This window comes from Anas platyrhynchos, chromosome Z, assembly GCF_047663525.1.
Source record: "Anas platyrhynchos isolate ZD024472 breed Pekin duck chromosome Z, IASCAAS_PekinDuck_T2T, whole genome shotgun sequence".
Classification (NCBI taxonomy): Eukaryota; Metazoa; Chordata; class Aves; order Anseriformes; family Anatidae; genus Anas; species Anas platyrhynchos.
Window position 1 is genome coordinate 69,650,351 of NC_092621.1, and position 20,434 is coordinate 69,670,784.

Below are 20,434 nucleotides of genomic sequence, written 5' to 3' on the forward strand. Positions count from 1 at the left end.
GGGAGTGCAGGGGAGTGTAGTGTAGGGGGGTTTGGGGGAGTGTAGTGTAGGGGAATGTAGGGGAGGGGAGTTTAGGGGAGTGTAGGGGAGGAGAGTCTAGGGAAGGGGAGAGTAGGGGAGGGGAGTGTAGAGGAGCATAGGGGAGTGGAGTGCAGGGGAGTGGAGTGTAGGGGGGTTTGGGGGAGTGTAGTGTAGGGGAATGTAGGGGAGGGGAGTTTAGGGGAGTGTAGGGGAGGGGAGTCTAGGGAAGGGGAGTGTAGGGGAGGGGAGTGTAGAGGAGCATAGGGGAGTGGAGTGGAAGATAGTGTAGGGGAGTTTAGGGGAGGGGAGTTTATGGGAGGGGAAAGGAGTTTAGAGGAGGGGAGTTTAGGGGAGGGGAGTTTAGGGGAGTTTAGGGGAGGGGAGTTTAGGAGAGTTTAGGGGAGGGGAGTTTAGGGGAGTTTAGGGGAGGGGAGGGGAGTTTAGGGGAGGGGAGGGGAGTTTAGGAGAGGGGAGGGGAGTTTAGGGGAGGGGAGTTTAGGGGAGGGGAGGGGAGTTTAGGGGAGGGGAGGGGAGTTTAGGGGAGTTTAGGGGAGGGGAGTTTAGGGGAGGGGTGTTTAGGGGAGGGGAGTTTAGGGGAGGGGAGGGGAGTTTAGGGGAGGGGAGTTTAGGGGAGGGGAGGGGAGTTTAGGGGAGGGGTGTTTAGGGGAGGGGAGGGGAGGGGAGTTTAGGGGAGGGGAGTTTAGGGGAGGGGTGTTTAGGGGAGGGGAGTTTAGGGGAGGGGTGTTTAGGGGAGGGGAGGGGAGGGGTATTGGTGGGAAGTAAGGAATGGGCCAGGGAGGGAATGGGAGGGGAGGGGAGTGCTACCCTAAATAAAATGGCCAAATAAGTGACATTTTGGATCTGGAGCCAAATATGTATGTTGCCATTCATTCCACAACGCGATTCATCACTGCAATCTGCATTTTGCACAGTGCCATTAAGGGTTTGGCATGCACAGAGGTGACTGAGTATTGTCAGAACTAACTTTCCTTCCTAACTGATTTGAGACTTTTGCTGGTGTTATAAATGGCTCAGTCTTCAAAATAGGGCAAGAATCAAAGTTTACAATGTATGAAAGGAACGCATTTCCCTTCAAGCTCTCTATTGACACGAATTGCTAAAACCTTCCTCACACTGGAATGCAAAAGATCAGGTGATTGGTTAACGTCGGGTTGGCAGCTGAGCAGGGGAAACATCTTCAAAACTTCCAAATATTTCCCCTATGCAGAACTCCAACTCCTTCTTCTCTGCTCTCTGGTTGTGAAAGTTTCTGTCACCTGCTCAGGAAGCAGAAGCAGTCAAATGGGATTTCGAGGGATCCAGCTACAGCATCAGTGCCAGTTAGAGGAAGCAATCAATTCCCAGGTACTCCAGGGTTTGAAGAGAGTTTAAGCAGCTTTCCAAGGAACATGTCCAAGTGCAAAGCAACCAATTGATCTGACTCTCCAGTGAAAGAAAAGGAAGTGCAGAGCAGCAAATGCTTGAGAGAGGGAAACCTTTTTGAAGCACAGCCATTTTGGGCCAAGACCTGTTAATGTGCTAGGCAGTCCCAGGAAGCGTCAAAGTGTGAGCCGTGCTCTCCAGCACTGGCGTACTGCACTTTCTGGAGGTTCTTTATTCTGTAATCAGAATTCCAACAACCTCCTCAACAGCATACAGATCCAAAACCCACAGACCCAGATCAAACAGCCTCCCATCTGGTTGTATCATTGTCAGGCATGCATTCTTTTCTAGTAACTGGTCCTTTCTTCCTTAGTTCAGATCAAACACAAATAACAAAATTCAGATGACTCCTAAACTCTCCAGACAGCTCTGGTGTTGCTGTAGGATGGAATACAATTGTTTTCCTTACAACCCACCAGTTCTTTCCATGTCTGTTCTGGACCTTGGGATCTCTTTTGGGAGCTACATTATGCAGAGAACTACAATAAGGCTGAGATCACCGCTGCCTCAATGTAATGCAAAGGTGAAGGCCTTTATGACAGCCAGTTTGGAAATGAATGCAGCCCCATCTTGTCAGCATCAGAGCAGAGCCAGCTCCAGATGGCTCCAAAAAGGACCTGCTGCTGGCCAGAGCCGAGGCAGGGAGTGCTGCTGGGTGGGCTTCGGGGGAGCAGATTTAAGGAAGGGGGGAAAATACTGCTGTGCAACAGCAGCTGGGAGAGAGGATTGTGAAAGCGTGAGAGAAGCAGCCCTGCAGCTCCCAAGAGAAGTGCCGCAGGAGGGCAGGAGGTGCTGCAGGCAGGCAGGCAGCAGCAGTTCCCCTGCGGGCTGTGCAGGGAGAGGCCCCTGGTGGAGCAGGCTGTCCCCCTGCAGCCCATGGGTCCCCCATGGAGCAGATCTCCACGCTGCAGCCCCCCCATGGGTGGAGGAGCCCCCGGTGGAGCAGGTGGATGTGGCCTGGAGGAGGCTGCAGCCCATGGAGAGCCCCCGCAGGAGCAGGCCCCGGGCCGGAGCTGCAGCCCGTGGAGAGGAGCCCACGCAGGAGCAGGGGGTCTGCGGGGAGCTGCCGCCCACCCGTGGGGGACCTGTGCTAGAGCAGTTTGCTCCTCCTGGGGGATGGATGGATGGACCCCGTGGGAGGGAGCCGTGTGGGAGCAGTGCTTGAAGAGCTGCTGCCTGTGGGCAGCCCCCGCAGGCTCAGTTCAGGAAGGACGGCATCCCTGGGAGGGACCTCACATGAAGCAGGGGCAGAGGGGGACCAAGAAGGAGTTGTAGAGACGAAGTGCCATAGGCTGACCACAACCCCTGTTCCCCCGTTTCCCCTGTCCCCTGCACCACTCAGGGAGAAGAGGTGGAAGAGGGTGGATGGGTTGGAAGTCATTTTTGATTTCTTTCCTTTGATTATCACTTCTCTAGCTTGTTAGTAATAGACAATAAATCTTACTGTCTCCCTACTCTGAGTCTGTTTTGTCTGTCACAATAATTGTTGAGTGATCTCTCTATCCTTATCTCAACCCTTGAGCCCTTTGCATTGTATTTTCTCCCCTTTCCCTTTGAAAAGAGGGAGTGAGAGAGTGGCCATGGTGGAACTCAGCTGCCCACAGAAGTAAAACCACACCTCTACTTCTGGGCTTGGTAGCATTCAGATCCAAACAGCCCTTGTCTGTGTTCCAGGCCAGTACACCATGGTTACCTGTACCAGGAGTGTCTGCTCCCTTTGTCCATGGGGTTGCTCTTTTGCCTGACCCCAGTTTACCACAGTTATCCTCAACTTCTAAAGCCCCTCTCTCTTTGAGGAGATCTCTGTTCATTTTGCTCAGAGTATCCTCCAGGGTGCATGTTAGCAGTGTAATAGCATACGGATGCCAATGCAGTATCACAGCCTCAGATGTGGTACAAACTAGACCACAGGGCAGACCAGTAGATTTAACCTACTCCTTTTTCTGTTTCCTCTAAATCACTCTTCTGTGCAGCCTTACATTGATCTATCTTGCTAAAACAAGCTTGCCTACTCATATCTCATTTTCACTTAGCTAAACCTTCCCACTAATACACTAACATCCATAAGTCTCTCTCTACACCGGTACACGGGGCACATGACATCAGATGTTCATATTTGTATCAGTACTCAAAACAGATCTGAGGGCAGTTGGGGTTCCCAGAACTAAACCAGCAGGAGAGCATTCTGTTTATCAAAATCAGCTGAGTATCAGTAAGAGGTGAAATTAATTCTGGAGGTGCTCAGCTCTGGGCGGGATCAGCCCTCTAAGATGGAAACTCTGGCATAACTGTTTTAACGACTTCTTCCTCTCCCCTCTGTCTTCGTGGTACTGACTGCAGCAGGACAGCCCAAGAGAACTGAAATTAACATTTAGTCACTCTTCTACAGAAGCGTGCAGTTGTTTATTTAGGTAATTGTCGGGTTCATCATCCTTGCTGTGGATTGACTCAGGCCATTTGTGGTGCAAAGCACTGGTTCCAAGCATACTTGAAAATACACGTTTTCTGCCTGAATGTCAGTGTGTCACACTGGAGGCCCATCTGAGAGAGTTTAGGAGCATTACTCAACCCTGCGAGGTTGGTTGTGAGAGGTCAGGAGCTACCCTGCACTGCAGAGCAGGCAAAGCAGCTGTTAGCAGAAGCTTGAGCAAGTCTGGATGCATGGAAAGATGAAAACCAGCAAAGTCTGGATGCATTAATACTCCCATGGAAAGATGAAAACCAACAGAACTGAGAGGGAGCTACATGGCATTAACATGACTGTGCCCCCCATCTCCTGCCCTTAAAGACCACCTCCTGGAGGAAGGAGGGAGAACCCCTGCTGATCCTAGGAGGGTTGCTGGGGGTAGCGTTAGTTCCTCATTACCAATTAAGTTGTTTCCCAGCACTACGTGGTGCTTTGTACCTGTTCCCAAGATTCCCATCACAAATTATTCACAGGTGTTGCTGGGATTTTTCAACTCCATACAGTGCCTCTTGGGCACAACATGGGGTATGGTTTGGGTCAGCAGTTGTGAGTTTTCACTTTGTGAAGCTCATGGAATTTGGCAAAAAACCTCTGAGATGGCCATGAGTGATAACAGCCTACAGGTCCTCAAGACACAGTTACCATGACCACAAAGGCGAGCTACTGGCTACTGCTCCCCATCTCCCCTACACCTCTGTTTTGCTAATTTTTATACCTGTTCTGTGTAGGCACACTCCTGATTTGGTTTCTTTAATTCTCTGAACTTGCAGAAAGCAGACATCGTCCTTTCCTCAGAAAGGATTATCTTCCACCATACCACCAAGCTGAAGCAGGTCATGGAAGGCATAACACACGGCTGCAGAGGACAGGCCGAGGGATGAAAGAGCTTTTCCCTACAGCAGCTGTGAAAAATTATATCTGCCAGAACAGCACCAAAATAAATAAATAAATAAATAAATATATCAGTTTTCATCAGTCTTGAAATAATTCTGGAAATGACCCTCTTTCTAAGGAAGTCTCCACCTAAAAAGATGGAAAAAAAAAAAAAAAAAAAAAAACTTTGAATTTTTTGCTTTCCACTAATCTTTGTAAGTGAACAATAAATTCATTGTTTAACAGCCTAATTCCAGTCATGCAGCTGGCAATTTGGCCATTCTGAATCTCTTGAACTTACTAGCCTGTGCAGTACAAAATGCTTCTGTGCTATGATGCTTTAATATAATGAGGATAAAAAGGTTCTGTGTAGGTAAGTAAGCCTGCACCTAACTCTTTGTCTGTATCTTCTCTCAGCTTTCAGTTTTATTCTCATGAAGCCAAGAAGCAAGGAATAACATTGCTGCTCTTGTGATTACTACTGAATGCATAACCTGCTTTCAGAAACTTAAAGCAGGTATGAACCTCCTAAGCAGCTCTGAGTCTTCTGACTCAGTTTTTTACCCAGGACACTGTAAGATAAATGCTTTATGGTCTGAATAACAATACCAGAAAACAAAATGTTTAAAACTTACATAGAATAGACCTGAATGAGATCCAGAATATTCTTCATTTTTTAGTTAACACCATCTATTTTTACTGTGGCTATGTAGACTCATATTTCCTAGAAATTGTTGGTAACTGACATGAAATGAGAAAGTAACTTCTGCATGTATTTTTTGTGAACCAGATGGTAAAGTTAGTCTAATTCCAGGATTTTGTTACTAGATGCATGCAACTCTCAGTACTTTCAGACTGCCCTGACTTGAATTATATTCTTCATGGAATCAGGTTTCTTATCCAAATTATTTCACAACATATACTTGACATTTGGTGAAACAATTTGTGTTACTGACAACAGATTGAACTGCACCATTATTTGCACCATTATTTCAAATATGCATTTGAAGTGCTTCTACACAAACACACGCAGTATGAGGAATAAACTGGATGAGCTAGAAGTCTTGGCCCAGACCCACAGCTATGACATCATTGGCATAAGCAAAACCTGGTGGGATGAGTCCTGTGGCTGGTGTGCTGCAATAGGTGGTTACAGGCTCTTCAGGAGGGACAGGCAGGGTAGGCAAGGTGGCGGAGTGGCGATGTATGTGAAGCATGGGCTGGACTGCATGAAACTTCAAGTTGGCGATGGCAAAGTTGAGAGCCTCTGGGTAAGGATTAAGGGATGAACAAATAAAGGGGATGTTGTAGTGGGAGTCTATTACAGGCCACCCGGCCAGGACGACAATGTCGATGAATTATTCTTTGCAGAACTAAGAGATGCCTCGAGGTCAACTCCCCTTGCACTTATGGGAGATTTCAACTTGCCAGATACCAACTGGGATTACCACACAGCTGACACGAGCAAGTCCAGGAGGTTCATAAAGCACCTTCTTGGTGCAGGTACTAAGGAAACCAACTAGGAAAGGTGCCTTCCTAGATCTGTTGCTGGAGAACAGGGAGGGTCTTGTGGGAGACATGGCAAATGGCGGCCGTCTCGGTCATAGTGACCATGAAGTGGTTGAGTTTAGTATTTATGGTGACAGAAGGAAAACTGCCACCAAAACTTCACCCCTGGATATGGGAAAAGCAGACTTCAGGCTGCTCAGGGAACTAGTTAGCAAGGTCCCCTGGAAAGCTGAATTTGAAGGCATTGGTGTCCATCTGCTGTGCCAATTTTCAAGAAGGGTAAGAAAGAAGACCCCAGCAATTACAGGCCTATCAGTCTCACATCAGTGCCTGGTAAAACTATGGAGAAGATGATTCTTGAAGTTATTGAGGCGCACCTGGGGGACAATGCAGTCATTGGTCCCAGCTGACATAGGTTCATGAGGGCTAGGTCCTGCCTAACAAATTTGATTTCCTTTTATGATAAGATTACCCATCTAACTGACCAAAGGAAACCAGCTTATGTGATCTTTTTGGACTTCAGCAAGGCTCTTGACATGCTTTCCCATAGGATCCTACTGGACAAAATGTCCAGCATACAGATAAACAAAAACATCATACAATGGGTGAGCAATTGGCTGACGGGCAGGGCTCAAAGGGTTGTGGTAAATGGGGCCACATCTGGCTGGCACATGGTCACTAGTGGGGTCTCTCAAGGCTCCATTTTAGGGCCAGTCCTCTTCAATGTCTTTATAAATGATTTCGTTGTATGACTAGAAGGGGTTCTGAGCAAATCTGCCAATGACACCAAACTTGGAGGAGTTGTGGACTCTGTTGAGGGTGGCAGGGCCTTGCAGAGAGACCTGGACAGATTGGAGAGCTGGGTTATCTCCAGCCACAAGAAATTTAACAAAGGCAAGTGCCAGGTCCTGCACCTGTGACGGGGCAACCCTCGCTATACGTACAGACTGGGCAATGAGATGCTGGAGAGCAGCCCCACAGGGAGGGATCTGGGGGTTGTGGTTGACAGCAAGTTGAATATGAGCCAGCAGTGTGCCCTGGCAGCCAGGAGGGCCAACTGCATCCTGGGGTGCATCAAGCACGGCATTGCTAGTCGGTTAAGGGAGGTGATTGTCCCGCTCTACTCTGTGCTGGTGCAGCCTCACCTCAAGTACTGTGTGCAGTTCTGGGCATCACAGTACAAGGACATTAAACTGTTGGAGAGTGTCCAGAGGAGGGCGACGAAGATGGTGAAGGGCCTAGAGTGGAAGACGTATGAGGAGCGGCTGAGGGCACTCATCCTGTTCAGCCTGGAGAAGAGGAGGCTGAGGGGGGACCTCATCGTGGTCTACAACTTCCTCACAAGGGGGAGTGGAGAGGCAGGTGACCTATTCTCTGTAATCACCAGTGATAGTACCCGCGGGAACGGTGTTAAGCTGAGGCAGGGGAAGTTTAGGCTGGACATCAGGAAGAGGTTCTTCACTGAGAAGGTGGTTGCACACTGGAACAGGCTCCCCAGGGAAGTAGTCACCTCACCAAGCCTGTCTGAATTTAAAAAGCGATTGGACTGTGCACTTAGTTACGTGGTCTAAACTTTTGGGCAGACCTGTGTGGTGCCAGGAGTTGGACTTGACGATCCTTATGGGTCCCTTCCAACTCGGGATATTCTATGATTCTATGATTATTTACTGAAAAAAAAAAAAAAATGCAGTTGAAAATGAAGTACACTCATAGAATCACAGAATCATAGAATACCCTGAGCTAGAAGGGACCCCAAGGATTCTCAAGTCCAGCCCCTACCTGCACACAGGAACCACCCCAAAAACAGACCCTACATCTGAGACCATTGTCCAAACATTTCTTGAACTCCAGCAGGCTCGCTGATATGACATCATCCCTGAGGAGCCTGTCCCAATGCCCAACCACCCTTTGGGTGCAGAACCTTTTCCTAATACCCAGCCTGACCCTCTCCTGTCCCTGCTCCATGCCATTCCCTCGAGTCATATCGCTCTCCACAGAGCAAAGCTCAGCACCTGCCCCTTTTCTCATAGATCATAAATTGTGATTAATTTGCATGTTTTTCATAGATGTAGAAAAGAAATAGATAACAAATAATAACAAATCCATAGAATATCTATGCTGTTGACATCCACGGTGTTAAAAGCATAAGTTTAAAAAAAAAAAAAAAAAAAGTGTTTTCATGTACACCTCAAAAAGAAGAAGAAAAAAAAAAGTTAGGACACAATGTTCAGTCCACAGATTTAGCATGGTATGTACCCAAGGATAATGTCTGTAACAAGTGATATATCTCTTAGAAAACACACAGTCTGTCCAGTTGTTTGGTTTCCTACAGCATGGTTTCTCTAGCACAAACAGGAAGACACTTGGAAGGCCTTAGAATATGCATTTTATTAATTATAACTTCATGGGAAGCAGTTCCTGTATGAACTTTGTGTGAATTTTATCCACTCTGTAAGCTCCTGAAATACATTATATTTATTTTCATACCCTGGTCAAACATTTAAAATCATTCCTTCACATCTGCTCGAGGATACACCAACTAAGTAAACCAGTAGAAGGAATGTGATGGTAGGAGTTGCTTTCCCTTGAAGTGCTTGTGAGAAGGACAGTTCTTATTGAATTGGCTCTGTCCTTGGACCTGACCCGTGCATGTCCCTGATAACAATCCTTCACTCGGTTGTGTTGTCAGTGCCCTGACTTGGCTCACAACTTCTGCTCTGGTCCTTAGGCTTCTTGGGGTCTGAGGTGAAGGGAGATGTCAGCAAACCATAAGACAAGCAAAGCTCAAGCGCTTGATCTCCCCAGGCAAGGAGTGCCCTGTGGGGATGAGCTGTGTTTTAGAGACCACTCAAAACCATCAAGACAATTAATGTGGTACAGAGGTAGAGGTAAGTGCCCTTGGTGCATACCCTCAGGCTTAGGCAGGCCCTGCTGTTTCTTCCCCCTTTCTCCAGGTCCCTCTTCCCAGACCTGGACCTGCCCCATCCTCCCAGCTCCCAGCACGCCTCTTTTCTTACCTTCCTACCTGCTCCACATGGCCAACCACCAGCACTACATTGAGCAAAAGTAACTCAGCCTGGGACTTTCTCCACCTGGAGATGAAGATTACCACCCTTACCTCCCCGGATAGCAATGTCTTTGTTCAGGAAATACATGTAGGAGTCTCCTTCCTGAGATGAGTGACCATATCAATGGCAGCACAAACTATGTAGTTTGGTGGTAGGACATAGGGTATTTCTAAAACCACGTCCCCTGCTGACTGTGCCAGCTGAACTCTAGATGTCTTTTCCCCCTTGGTCCTTTGTGGAAACCATCTCCCTGGTTCCACAGCCCCTGGCTGAAGCCAGAAGATGCAAGCAGGGCTTCTCACAGCCCACCTTCAGTCCTGAGTTGACCCTTACTGCCAGTAGCATTGCTTAGTCTAGTGGCAGAAGCCTGTGTATCTTTCTGTGAGGCAACTTGGTGCCTCTCATTGCAAGTTCTTGGTTTTCAACTCCCAAGGACCACCTCTCATTTCACTTCCTCTTCCTGATTTTTTCCAGCACAGGGGAAAAAAAAAAAAAAGTTAGCATGTGTTTCTACCAAAAACATGCACGTGCTTATGAGTACATGGTAACAAAGACAGAAAAGTGCAGAGAAATTTGTCTTCTGCTCCCTTTTCTGCAGAAGTCTTTTACCTTGACTTCTGTTCTCAAGATATCTTTAGGTATTCCTACCTCTTCTTCTCATATGTTTACAAAGGAAGAAAGGAAGGAAGGAGGGAGGGAGGGAGGGAGGGAGGGAGGGAGGGAGGGAGGAAGGAAGGAAGGAAGGAAGGAAGGAAGGAAGGAAGGAAGGAAGGAAGGAAGGAAGGAAGGAAGGAAGGAAGGAAGGAAGGAAGGAAGGAAGGAAGAGAAGAAAGAGAGAGAGAGAGAGAGAGAGAGAGAGAGAGAGAGAGAGAGAGAGAAAGAAAGAAAGAAAGAAAGAAAGAAAGAAAGAAAGAAAGAAAGAAAGAAAGAAAGAAAGAAAGAAAGAAAGAAAGAAAGAAAGAAAGAAAGAAAGAAAGAAAGAAAGAAAGAAAAAGAAAAAGAAAAAGAAAAAGAAAAAGAAAAAGGAAAAGGAAAAGGAAAAGGAAAAGGAAAAGGAAAAGGAAAAGGAAAAGGAAAAGGAAAAGGAAAAGGAAAAGGAAAAGGAAAAGGAAAAGGAAAAGAAAAAGAAAAAGAAAAAGAAAAAGAAAAAGAAAAAGAAAAAGAAAAAGAAAAAGAAAAAGAAAAAGAATGGTGTGAATGTTGTTTCGCGTTTGTATGATCGGACACCTGGAGGGAGGGCGGCTGTAAATAATACCGTTTTTCCAGGATTTGCACGGGTCCTACCGTTCCTTCTCTGAGGCTGCGGCAGTCTACGCGCCGTGTATCCCTCTGGCGGGAGCTTCTCCCTGCCGCCCCACAGCCCAGCTACGTCCCCAAATTCTCCCGGCCTTTCCTCCACAGAAATACCTTCCCGGTGAAATTTTGCGTTCGGCAGCTGCGGGGACGAAGTCTGTGGAAGAAACGGATCCCACGTGTGTGCAGCAGCAGCGTGGAAATCCCGTGGGCACGGCAGGGGCTCAGACCCGAAATAGATAGGAAAACCCACCACCCCACCCCATGCTTTTTATTAATTATTTTGTGTGTGTGTGTTTTTATTTGTTTGTTTATTTGTTTTGTTTTTAAGAGAAGAGGGGTTATTTATTTATTTATTTTGTGAAGAAATGAGCGACAGAAAGCTAAGCCTTTTCTTGGTAAGCCAGAATGGAAACGACAAGGCTTGTCGTGTACATCTCCACGTTCCACTATCCGTGCCGTGAGCCAAGTGCAGGCTCCTAATTATGGGTAAGAGAAGTGCTCCCGCATCTTGCGGAGTCGGGAAAAAACAGCCTTCAGGCATGAGATGTGCCCATGGCGTTTTATGCTACAGTGTGTGTTCTACAGCAGGAAGTGAACAAAATGTTCTGTTTGTAAAAATATCATAAAATCATGAGAAGGTACGAGGTGAAGCTGGGCTTTCCCGTCGTGCTGCAAGCCTTCTTTTAAACAAGGCAGTTGCCAAGTTTCTCGAATGTTTTTAACTCGAGCGTAAGCGTATGGGTGAAAATCACAGCTCTGCAGATAAGCCCTCTGCATTGGATGTGTGTGAGTGTGCTGTGCGTGTGTGCATCTCTACACACAGAAACAAAACGTGAGAGACGAAGGAAGTTGAAATAAATAACACCAACCAATACTGAGCAGTGCTGCAGACAGGACCTTTTAATAGTTGAACACAAAGATTGTTTTTATTAAGCCAAGCTCTTCGATATTTTGCCGCTGAAACATAACAGGGAACTCATCACACGTAAATAACATGGACACCATGTAGACGATGGAAATCTTACAGAAAAACAAAAACGGCAATAAAAAAATAACTAAAAGTAACACCACAAACAGAGGCAATGTGTGGGAAGAAATTCAGGTTTACAAGGGAGCACGGTCTTTTGTTTTCGTTTCCAAATATCTCGATTGGAGACCTCTCAAAAAACAAAGGTCTTTTTACCAAGAACTTCTGAACCAAGGGAATATTTCCAAATGTTAAAACGATGCGTATTGGTCATCTGTATTAGTTTATGTAAGCAATTAGCAATTGATTTCACACAGGGAGAGATCTCCCTGGATAAATTTGTAAATTGATACATGGATTTATATATTTATGTATCGTAGTAGCTTCCTGATTCTAATTTCAGTAGGTATGAAGTTGAGCAGAGAGGTAGGGGAAGAAGAATTGAGCACGAATTAAATTTGAAAAATGGGGTGGCCAAAGTGTTCACTGTTTCAAAGGGTTGCAAGAAAGAAACTCGAAGGGGCAGCGGAACTACAAAGCCCTAAGGGGGACGTGCGACGACGCACAAAATCGTCTCCACCTCGAAACCGCGCTGGAGAGATCCATGCAGCGGGAGAGAGAGATCCAGCAGGGCAGCGAGCAAAGCGGCAAAGCCAAACGTGCCCGAAGGAGATGAACTGAGCAGTGAGAGGGCAAAACGCCGAATTTAGCACACGCACATGAGCATCCCCTTTCCCTCGCCGTCTGCAGGAGGGGAAAGGGCCGGCTCCCGTCGGCGGGGTCTCAGCGGTCAGCGCTCGGCGTCCCTCTCCTGGGGGTCGCCCGGGAGCTGTCGCAGGAAGCGCCCCACGGGCCCGTGGGGTCCCCCCGCCGCCACGTCGAGGGGGAGGCGGCCGCGGCCGTCGGGGAGGTCGAGGCGCGCCCCGGCGCGGTGCAGCGCCGCCAGCGTGTCCAGGAAGCCGGCGCGGGCCGCGTCGTGTGCGGGGAGGCAGCCGGTGCGCGGGTCGGGCCGGTTGGGGTCGGCGCCGCGCTGCAGCAGCAGCTCGGCCACCCGCGGGCTGCCCAGCATCGTCACCTGCGGGGAGGGAGCGAGGGAGACACGGCGTCAGCGGGCGCCCCGTCCGGGGATGGAGAGGTGGGGGGACGGCCGCCGAGACCCACCGCCCCGGGCAGCAGGCGGGGGTGGGCAGGAGGTGGGGAAGGGGGCATGGCCGGGGATGCGGAGGATAATAAGGATAATTAAATTATCCTATCTCAACCCCTGAGCCCTTTTCTTCCCCATCATAATTTCTTCTCCCATCTCCCTTTGAGGAAGGGGTGTGAGAGAGCGGCTCCGATCAAGTTGAGCCGCCCATGGGGTGCGAAACCACTGCAGTCCCCGAGGCTGCGGGGCTGGGGCTGCACTTTACTTTATCGGCTGTGTGCTGGCGTGACCTGCACAGGCGCACACTGCTACGTGCAGAGATAAAATGAGGGCTATGATATGCATGATTCCCAGACTATGCATCGTATGTCTATATATTCTGGTCCACATTAAAAAGAAAAAAGGTAAGGAAAAGTAAGGAGAAAAAGAAAAAGAAAAAGAAAAAGAAAAAGAAAAAGAAAAAGAAAAAGAAAAAGAAAAAGAAAAAGAAAAAGAAAAAGAAAAAGAAAAAGAAAAAGAAAAAGAAAAAGAAAAAGAAAAAGAAAAAGAAAAAGAAAAAGAAAAAGAAAAAAAGAGAAGAGAAGAGAAGAGAAGAGAAGAGAAGAGAAGAGAAGAGAAGAGAAGAGAAGAGAAGAGAAGAGAAGAGAAGAGAAGAGAAGAGAAGAGAAGAGAAGAGAAGAGAAGAGAAGAGAAGAGAAGAGAAGAGAAGAGAAGAGAAGAGAAGAGAAGAGAAGAGAAGAGAAGAGAAGAGAAGAGAAGAGAAGAGAAGAGAAGAGAAGAGAAGAGAAGAGAAGAGAAGAGAAGAGAAGAGAAGAGAAGAGAAGAGAAGAGAAGAGAAGAGAAAAAAATATAGCATAACGTAACAATGTGATAATTACATTATTTAATAACTGTACAAAAACAATGTACCGATATTAATATAACAATATTATATATATAACATTACGGACAAAAATGGCATATAACATAAATGACAAATGACATAGATGACAAATAACACAAATGACAAATGACATAAATGGCATGTACATTTACTCGGCAGAAATGTTACTAATACACCAGTGAGCAGCGCAGCTCCCCAGCCCATTAAACATGACTGCAGCTGGGCTGGGCCGTTCTTAGACTGATTTGGCACTTTTTGGCCTTGATTTGGCTGCCTGCGTCTTTTCTTCCTTTCAGCTCTAGCTAAATGTGTGCTTCTTCTCAGAAGGAAGCAGGAGGTATGCGGGGGTAACTCACATTACTCTGCTGCTACAATTACTCTGCAACTGAACTCAAAGCAGACACTTCTGGAAAGGTTTGATCGTGCACCACTAAACAAACAAGCAAGCAAACAAAGAAGCAAACAAAGAAGCAAACAAACAAACAAACAAAAAAAAGTCACTTGGAGTTTTTTACTTCATGCATTTTCCTTGTGGATTTCAAAGGAATTTTAACCTCTGTAAATTGAATTTTAAAACTGTAGAAAATATCTTGAGACAATAGGTTCTCTTACTATTTTGTTTCTGAAAATAGTCCGGTTATGGAACACTAATTTTTGGTTTGTTTACAATACAAGAGCGAAAATGATTAGGACTGTAACTATATATAACTTTCTGTTTATAGTTTTTCACAAAGACAGTTCACATATCAGTCTGGCAGCCATTTTGCAAAGTAAGGGAAACAGCTTGCTCTCACTCTGAAATGAGGTGAAACAAAAAGATAAAATTAACAAACAAAACAAGAAAGGAGACCTTTTTCTCCTGGACTTTGAACCTAGAATAAAAACAAAACGAATTACTCTCTCAGTGGTTATTATCTCTTTCCATCTGCAACTTATTTTAGAAAAAATATTTCCTTTCACATATGAAGTGCAAAAGCAAAATGGCCGTTCAGCTTAGCTGGTGAGACATTAAATACATCGGTTTAAACGATAACTCGAGAAAACCTCATCACGAAATACACAGCTGCGGTTTAAATCACGGTGTATTAATTGCTCAGCGAGCATTTTTTAAAAAACAGCTTAAATATGTCTATAATACACTGTTATCTCTCAAAATCCCTGGAAAGCCACTCCACTAAACAGTGGTGCTTCTATCTATCAGTTCAAATTTCTTCCTCTGATTAATATTGAATATTAAAAACACTAATAATAGTGACTACTAAGTGTACATCGTTGCAAGTCACAATTTCTACTCTGTGACAATTTCTGCGGGGTCTCCTCTGCCGTTCTTTTGCACGGAAATACTAGCATGTGGTCCCCCTTCGATTTCTTTTGGGAAAAAAACTATACTTGGGTGAAAAAAATATATATATGAAGACGATTGAAGTGCAGCCAACTCCCCGAACCCGTTCGGAAGCGGATTTGGCGGTCCCACTTCTCACAGAATTATCACAGAATCACAGAACCGTCTAGATTGGAAGAGACCTCAAGATCATCGAGTCCAACCTCTGACCTAACACTAACAGTCCCCACTAAACCATATCCCTAAGCTCTACATCTAAACGTCTTTTAAAGGCTTCCAGGGATGGTGACTCCACCACTTCCCTGGGCAGCCTGTTCCAATGTCTAACAACCCTCTCAGTAAAGTTCTTCCTAACATCTAACCTAAAACTCCCCTGGCGCAACTTAAGCCCATTCCCCCTCGTCCTGTCACCAGGCACGTGGGAGAACAGGCCAACCCCCACCTCACTACAGCCTCCTTTAAGGTACCTGTAGAGAGCAATAAGGTCACCCCTGAGCCTCCTTTTCTCCAGGCTGAACAAGCCCAGCTCCCTCAGCCGCTCCTCGTAGGACTTGTTCTCCAGGTCCCTCCCCAGCTTCGTCGCCCTTCTCTGGACCCGCTCAAGCACCTCGATGTGCTTGAGCACATCGATTCTCTTTTCAGATACCCTCTGGCACAATTCGTTTGCCTCCGGTGGCGCCCCTCTAGCCCTCCCGCAGCCTCCCGCAGCGGCGAGCCGTCGGACGGGCGCTTTGCGGAGCGGTGCAGAAAGGTGCAGTGCCTTCACCCCGCGGCTCCTCCGCCCGCGGCTCCGGGGGTGGGTGCAGCGGTGGCAGAGACCCCCGCCCAGAGCCCCCCGTCCCACCCCGGGCTCCCTACCTGCAGCGGGGTCCTCCCGAAGGAGTTGGTCCCGTTGGGGTCCGCGCCCGCCTCCAGCAGCTCCCGCACCTCTGCCAGGTCCCCGCGGGCCGCGGCGCTGCACAGGCGGTTCCCGAGGGGGCTGCCCCGGGGGGGTCCCTGCATCACTGCCGCCGGAGATAGCACAACCCGCTCCCCTTTATCGCCACCCGTTAGTCTCAGCTATTCCTTCTCCTCCTCCTCCTCTTTTTCCTCCTTCTCTTCTTCCTCCTCCTCCTTCCTCCCCTCCTACCCCTGGACCCCGGCCAGGGCCCCTCTCCCGGGCCCCGTGGCGCTGTCGGAGGGCGGGGGAGACGTGCAGCACCAGAGGTGCAGTCCCCGGCTGCTGCGGGTGAGCCCGAGGGGGGCTGGTGGCACGGGTGGGGGTCGGCTCCCGCTCCGAGTTTCTGCGACCCCACCCCCGGCTCGGGCAGGTGGGATAACGCCGCGGTTATGCCGAGTAGGACACGGAGGAGGATCCCCGACGGGGCGGAGGGAGGCCGCTGAGAGAGGGCTGAATGTCCCTTCTGCCTCCGGGTGGGGGATAGGGGTGCTCTGCCCCGAGCCCCTTGGTAACGTGGGTCTGGGGTCTGCCCCCCGCAGCCCGGATGAGGAAGAGCTCCGTGCCCCCGCAGGAAGTCAGTGATCCATCTAGTGGCACCCGGCAGAAGAGGACAGCTTCGCCCCGGCCTCCGCAAAAGCCTCCGTGGGGAGGAAGACCCGCGGCGGGACCCCGACGGGACGGAGCGCCGCTACAGCCCCACAGCCAGCGGCTGGGGGCCGGCATCACCCGGCTGCAGCGCAGACCCCAAAAACAAAGCACCTGACTCAACCCGCCTTCCTCCCTCCCCTTCGTCCCTGCCGGACAAAGAGGCTCCCGCAAAGGGGCTCCGGGGACCCCACACCTCACCCCCGCAAGAGACCCCGCCGTCGGAGGGGAGCCTCAAGGAGCTCCGGAGCCCCTCCGGACGGCGGGTGGACACGCGTGGAAGGGGGGTGAGGGAGGCGATGCAAGATAAGGCTCCCACCCTCACGCAGAGCCCCACGGGGAGTGGGGCGACCCCGAGCCACCGCCGAGGTCTGGCAGGGGTAAACTCCACAGAAATGAGCAAACACAGAAAACAGATTAAGGAAGCTCTTTTTTTTTTTTTTTTTTTTTTTTTTTTTTTCTCTCTCCTCAATGTCAGTTCCCTAATCTCCTCGTTTTAGTCGCAGAAAAAAACGTGCGACCACCGGTGCCTGCCACGTAGAAATGCCTCTGTTCAATTTGACACTATCCTGGCCACTCTGTCCGGGCACAACGTGGGATTTTGGTGAAGAAAAACGAGATTTTGCATCTTTACAGGCCGACGACCACTCTTGGATGCAGAGAAATAAGCACGGAACTACCCCCATCTTGGGCCACGCAGGAGATCGGGGAAATTTCCCGACCGGGGCCGCAGCGCACGGCGCAGGGGCTGGCGGCCACAGGATACAGAAATAAAACAAGAAAGAAATCCACCAACCTTGTTTTAAAGTGTTCTTTTTTTTTTTTTTTTTTTTTTTTTTTTTTTTTTTCCCTTTTTCTCTCTCTCTCTTTTTTTTTTTTTTTTTAAGTCCACGATGCCGAAGGAATTAAGAGGAAAGTGTCCCCCATTCAACAGGCAAAGCGCCACCATGACATACGCTCTCTGTCATTTCGTGCCGTGGGCATGAAAAGACAAATTCGGGGGGCAGCAAACAAACAAGCAAACAAACAAACATACAAAACCTCCTCGGTTATGCCTGTCAAGTGCCTTCACATTTTAAGTCCACACTAAGGCACGGCTGGGCTGCATGTTGCCCATGGGTGATATCTATTTCCACGAAATGCTGCTGATTATAGATTTTATTCACTCGTGTTTGTGTATAAAATACATTGCATGCGTGTCTTTCCGCGAATATTTAAGTTTAAAAGCAACTATGCTCGTACATCAGTATATTTGTAAGTGAAGATAAATTGCTAGGGGAGTCAGACGGCCTGTATGCTATATGCATCTCCTGCATCTCTGCATCGTCTGATATAACTCCTGAAACCTGCAAAATTGCAGGATAGTGTCAAACATAAAATACGTCCCCGTGCTAGCAATACTGACCCTCCAAAACAAACAAACAAACAACAACAAAAAAAAACAAACAACAACAATAAAAACACTCGTCAAGCTGCTACACCGTTAAAAATATACGGTTGTAACAGCTATTAATAAAATCATATTATGTTTCCCCCACAAATGTAAATCCTCTTTTGCACAATTCTAGTACCAACAAATGACCTCAAATTAATCAAAACACGACAACATACTGTCATTTCAGAAGTAAAGGAAATAATCGCTGAGTCTGGGTGAATGTATTTTGAAAACGTCTCTTGCATCTTGATTACATTTTGGGGAAAGGGAGGAGAGGCCACCCCCCAAATAATCTACCCAAAATAATGTTACTGCAGAGATGTGTTCCTGAAGGGGACAAATAGATCAGCCTACATTAAATAGTCTCACTACCTTCCATTTCTCTCCCTATTTCTTTCTAAAGCCATTGCTCAGCAATACAGATCTTTGACAATGAAAACAGATTCATTTCCATACCAAGCTATGGGAATCCTGAGAATTGTTCTGAGATGTTTTGATAATAGCAAACAGCACGGAGAAAGTAATTTTCATCTACCAAAAGCAGCCATTTTATGCCCTGTTGAAAGTTAATCAGGCTTATTTTTTTTCTCTTTTAGCGAAAAAAAAACACACAACCGTCACCGAAAACAAACCAAATAAAAGCCAAACAAAATCGGTAACAACAGCACACACTAACACACACGAGCCACGTACTTCAAATCATTTACTTTAATTATTTTATGCTCTAACAAGTATTTTGTTAATCAGTTTACGGCTTACTCAAGTGCCATAAAAAGACAAAGTATAAAGAACACAACACCAGCATTCCCTCGCCTGTAAATAGGCGAAAAAAGGTGCAAGAAAGGCAGGAGTGGGAATGCTATGGAAAGGATGCATGGAAGTAACCTGATTTACATTAAAAAAAAAAAAAAAAAAAAAAGTTTTTTCAGATCTATGCTAAAAATGAAACAAAGCTGAAGAATAGAAATGGTTGAACAGTATTCTTCCACCCCTCAGGTTAAAATCTCGGAACAATTGCACATATTGGGTAAGAGCAATAAAATCTAACACCTTTATTTCAGACGAGTTAATTTTTAGAAGTTGCTCAGCAGAGGTTTTTTGTTCATAAAAGACGAGATGAAAAATATAACAAACATCACCGACAAAGAAATACATACGAAAATAAATACCGTGGTTTTCTGTTTCCCTATTTGTCTGTTGTAAACTTAGGCAGAACATATTTCTGAATGTGATCTGCTGCCATAGATAATGTGAAAATATCCTTATGCGCGTTTCTTACACAGTCCGTCCCCCCCCCCCCCCAAAAAAAAAAAAAAGAAAAGAAAATATATTCATATATATATAATAATCTGTCCTTCATTCCTCCATTTTGAGATACGGATTCATCAGAAAGTGAAATAAACTAATAGCTTCATGTAACCATCTCATAGTCTACAAAAAGTAATTAAGTATCTGTCCGGCAAAACACTACCATCATTAAAAAACAAATAGCAAATCAAAGACAAATAAATAAGCACACACCCGCACACACACACACACACACACAAAAAAAAAAAAAAAAAATAGGCACAATCTTTTTAAATTTTTCTAAAAAATAGGTGTCGATTTTTGCAAGAAAAATAGGTCACCGTGTAGACAGTTTTCTGACAAGGCGCATACACTTAGCAGTGCTCCCACTGACCTACATAGTGTAGGTCCCTGCCTCAGACACATTCGGGGGTCAGAAGCAGCTCCTTCAACACTGCTTCAACAAAAAGAGCTTTCTCTCTCTCCCCTACTATTCGGAAAATAAATAAATAAATAAAATTAAAACTTGCTGTGTTCTATCTATCTAATTCAGCATTTTTATCTTGGACAATCCTAGAGATGAGCAGCCGACTCTCTAAATAGGAAAGAAGGGCAAAAGCAGCCTATTTAAAAATCCATTATTTACGAAACACAACGTTTTTATAAACCCGAACTTTTTTTCCCCCTAAAATATATTTCGAACTAATCCAAATATGAAGCCACCATCTTCCTGCGAAGAAAGTTCCCGAGGACTGTGTGTTAGGTGTTCACTGTCTCTAAGCCACCAAAATGCTTGTGTGCATTTTGTGTAAGTAACTCTAATATTATTACATTATATGTTGGAAGCACCGCAATTAAGGAAAAGTAAAAATCTCGTCTTTGCAAAACTCATACCCTTGTCTTAGCTCCACTCGTAGCTAAGTATTCTATTCCTTTAGAATCTGCTTTTCAGAAAAGTTCAGCCACTATTCTAGACATAACTAGAATTTTAGGAGACCTTTAGAGAAACAAAAAGAGGGGAAAAAAATAAAAAAGAAAATAAAAGAAAGAAAGAAAAAAGAATAAAGTAGTTTATGCCAAGTGTGGAAAAATAAAAATAAAAATAAAAGAGGAA

General features: G+C 46.6%; 1 protein-coding gene across 1 annotated transcript; it reads right to left on the reverse strand.

Annotated features, from left to right (window-relative positions):
• Positions 1 to 11,559: 11,559 nt before the first annotated feature.
• On the reverse strand, positions 11,560 to 16,954 carry LOC140000666 (cyclin-dependent kinase 4 inhibitor B-like). The gene is made up of 2 exons (XM_072031038.1): positions 15,872 to 16,954; positions 11,560 to 12,719 (listed from the first exon to the last, which is right to left on the reverse strand). Exons 1-2 carry the CDS (start codon positions 16,013 to 16,015, stop codon positions 12,435 to 12,437), a joined length of 429 nt encoding a protein of 142 aa, XP_071887139.1. The 5' UTR covers positions 16,016 to 16,954; the 3' UTR covers positions 11,560 to 12,434.
• Positions 16,955 to 20,434: the final 3,480 nt, after the last annotated feature.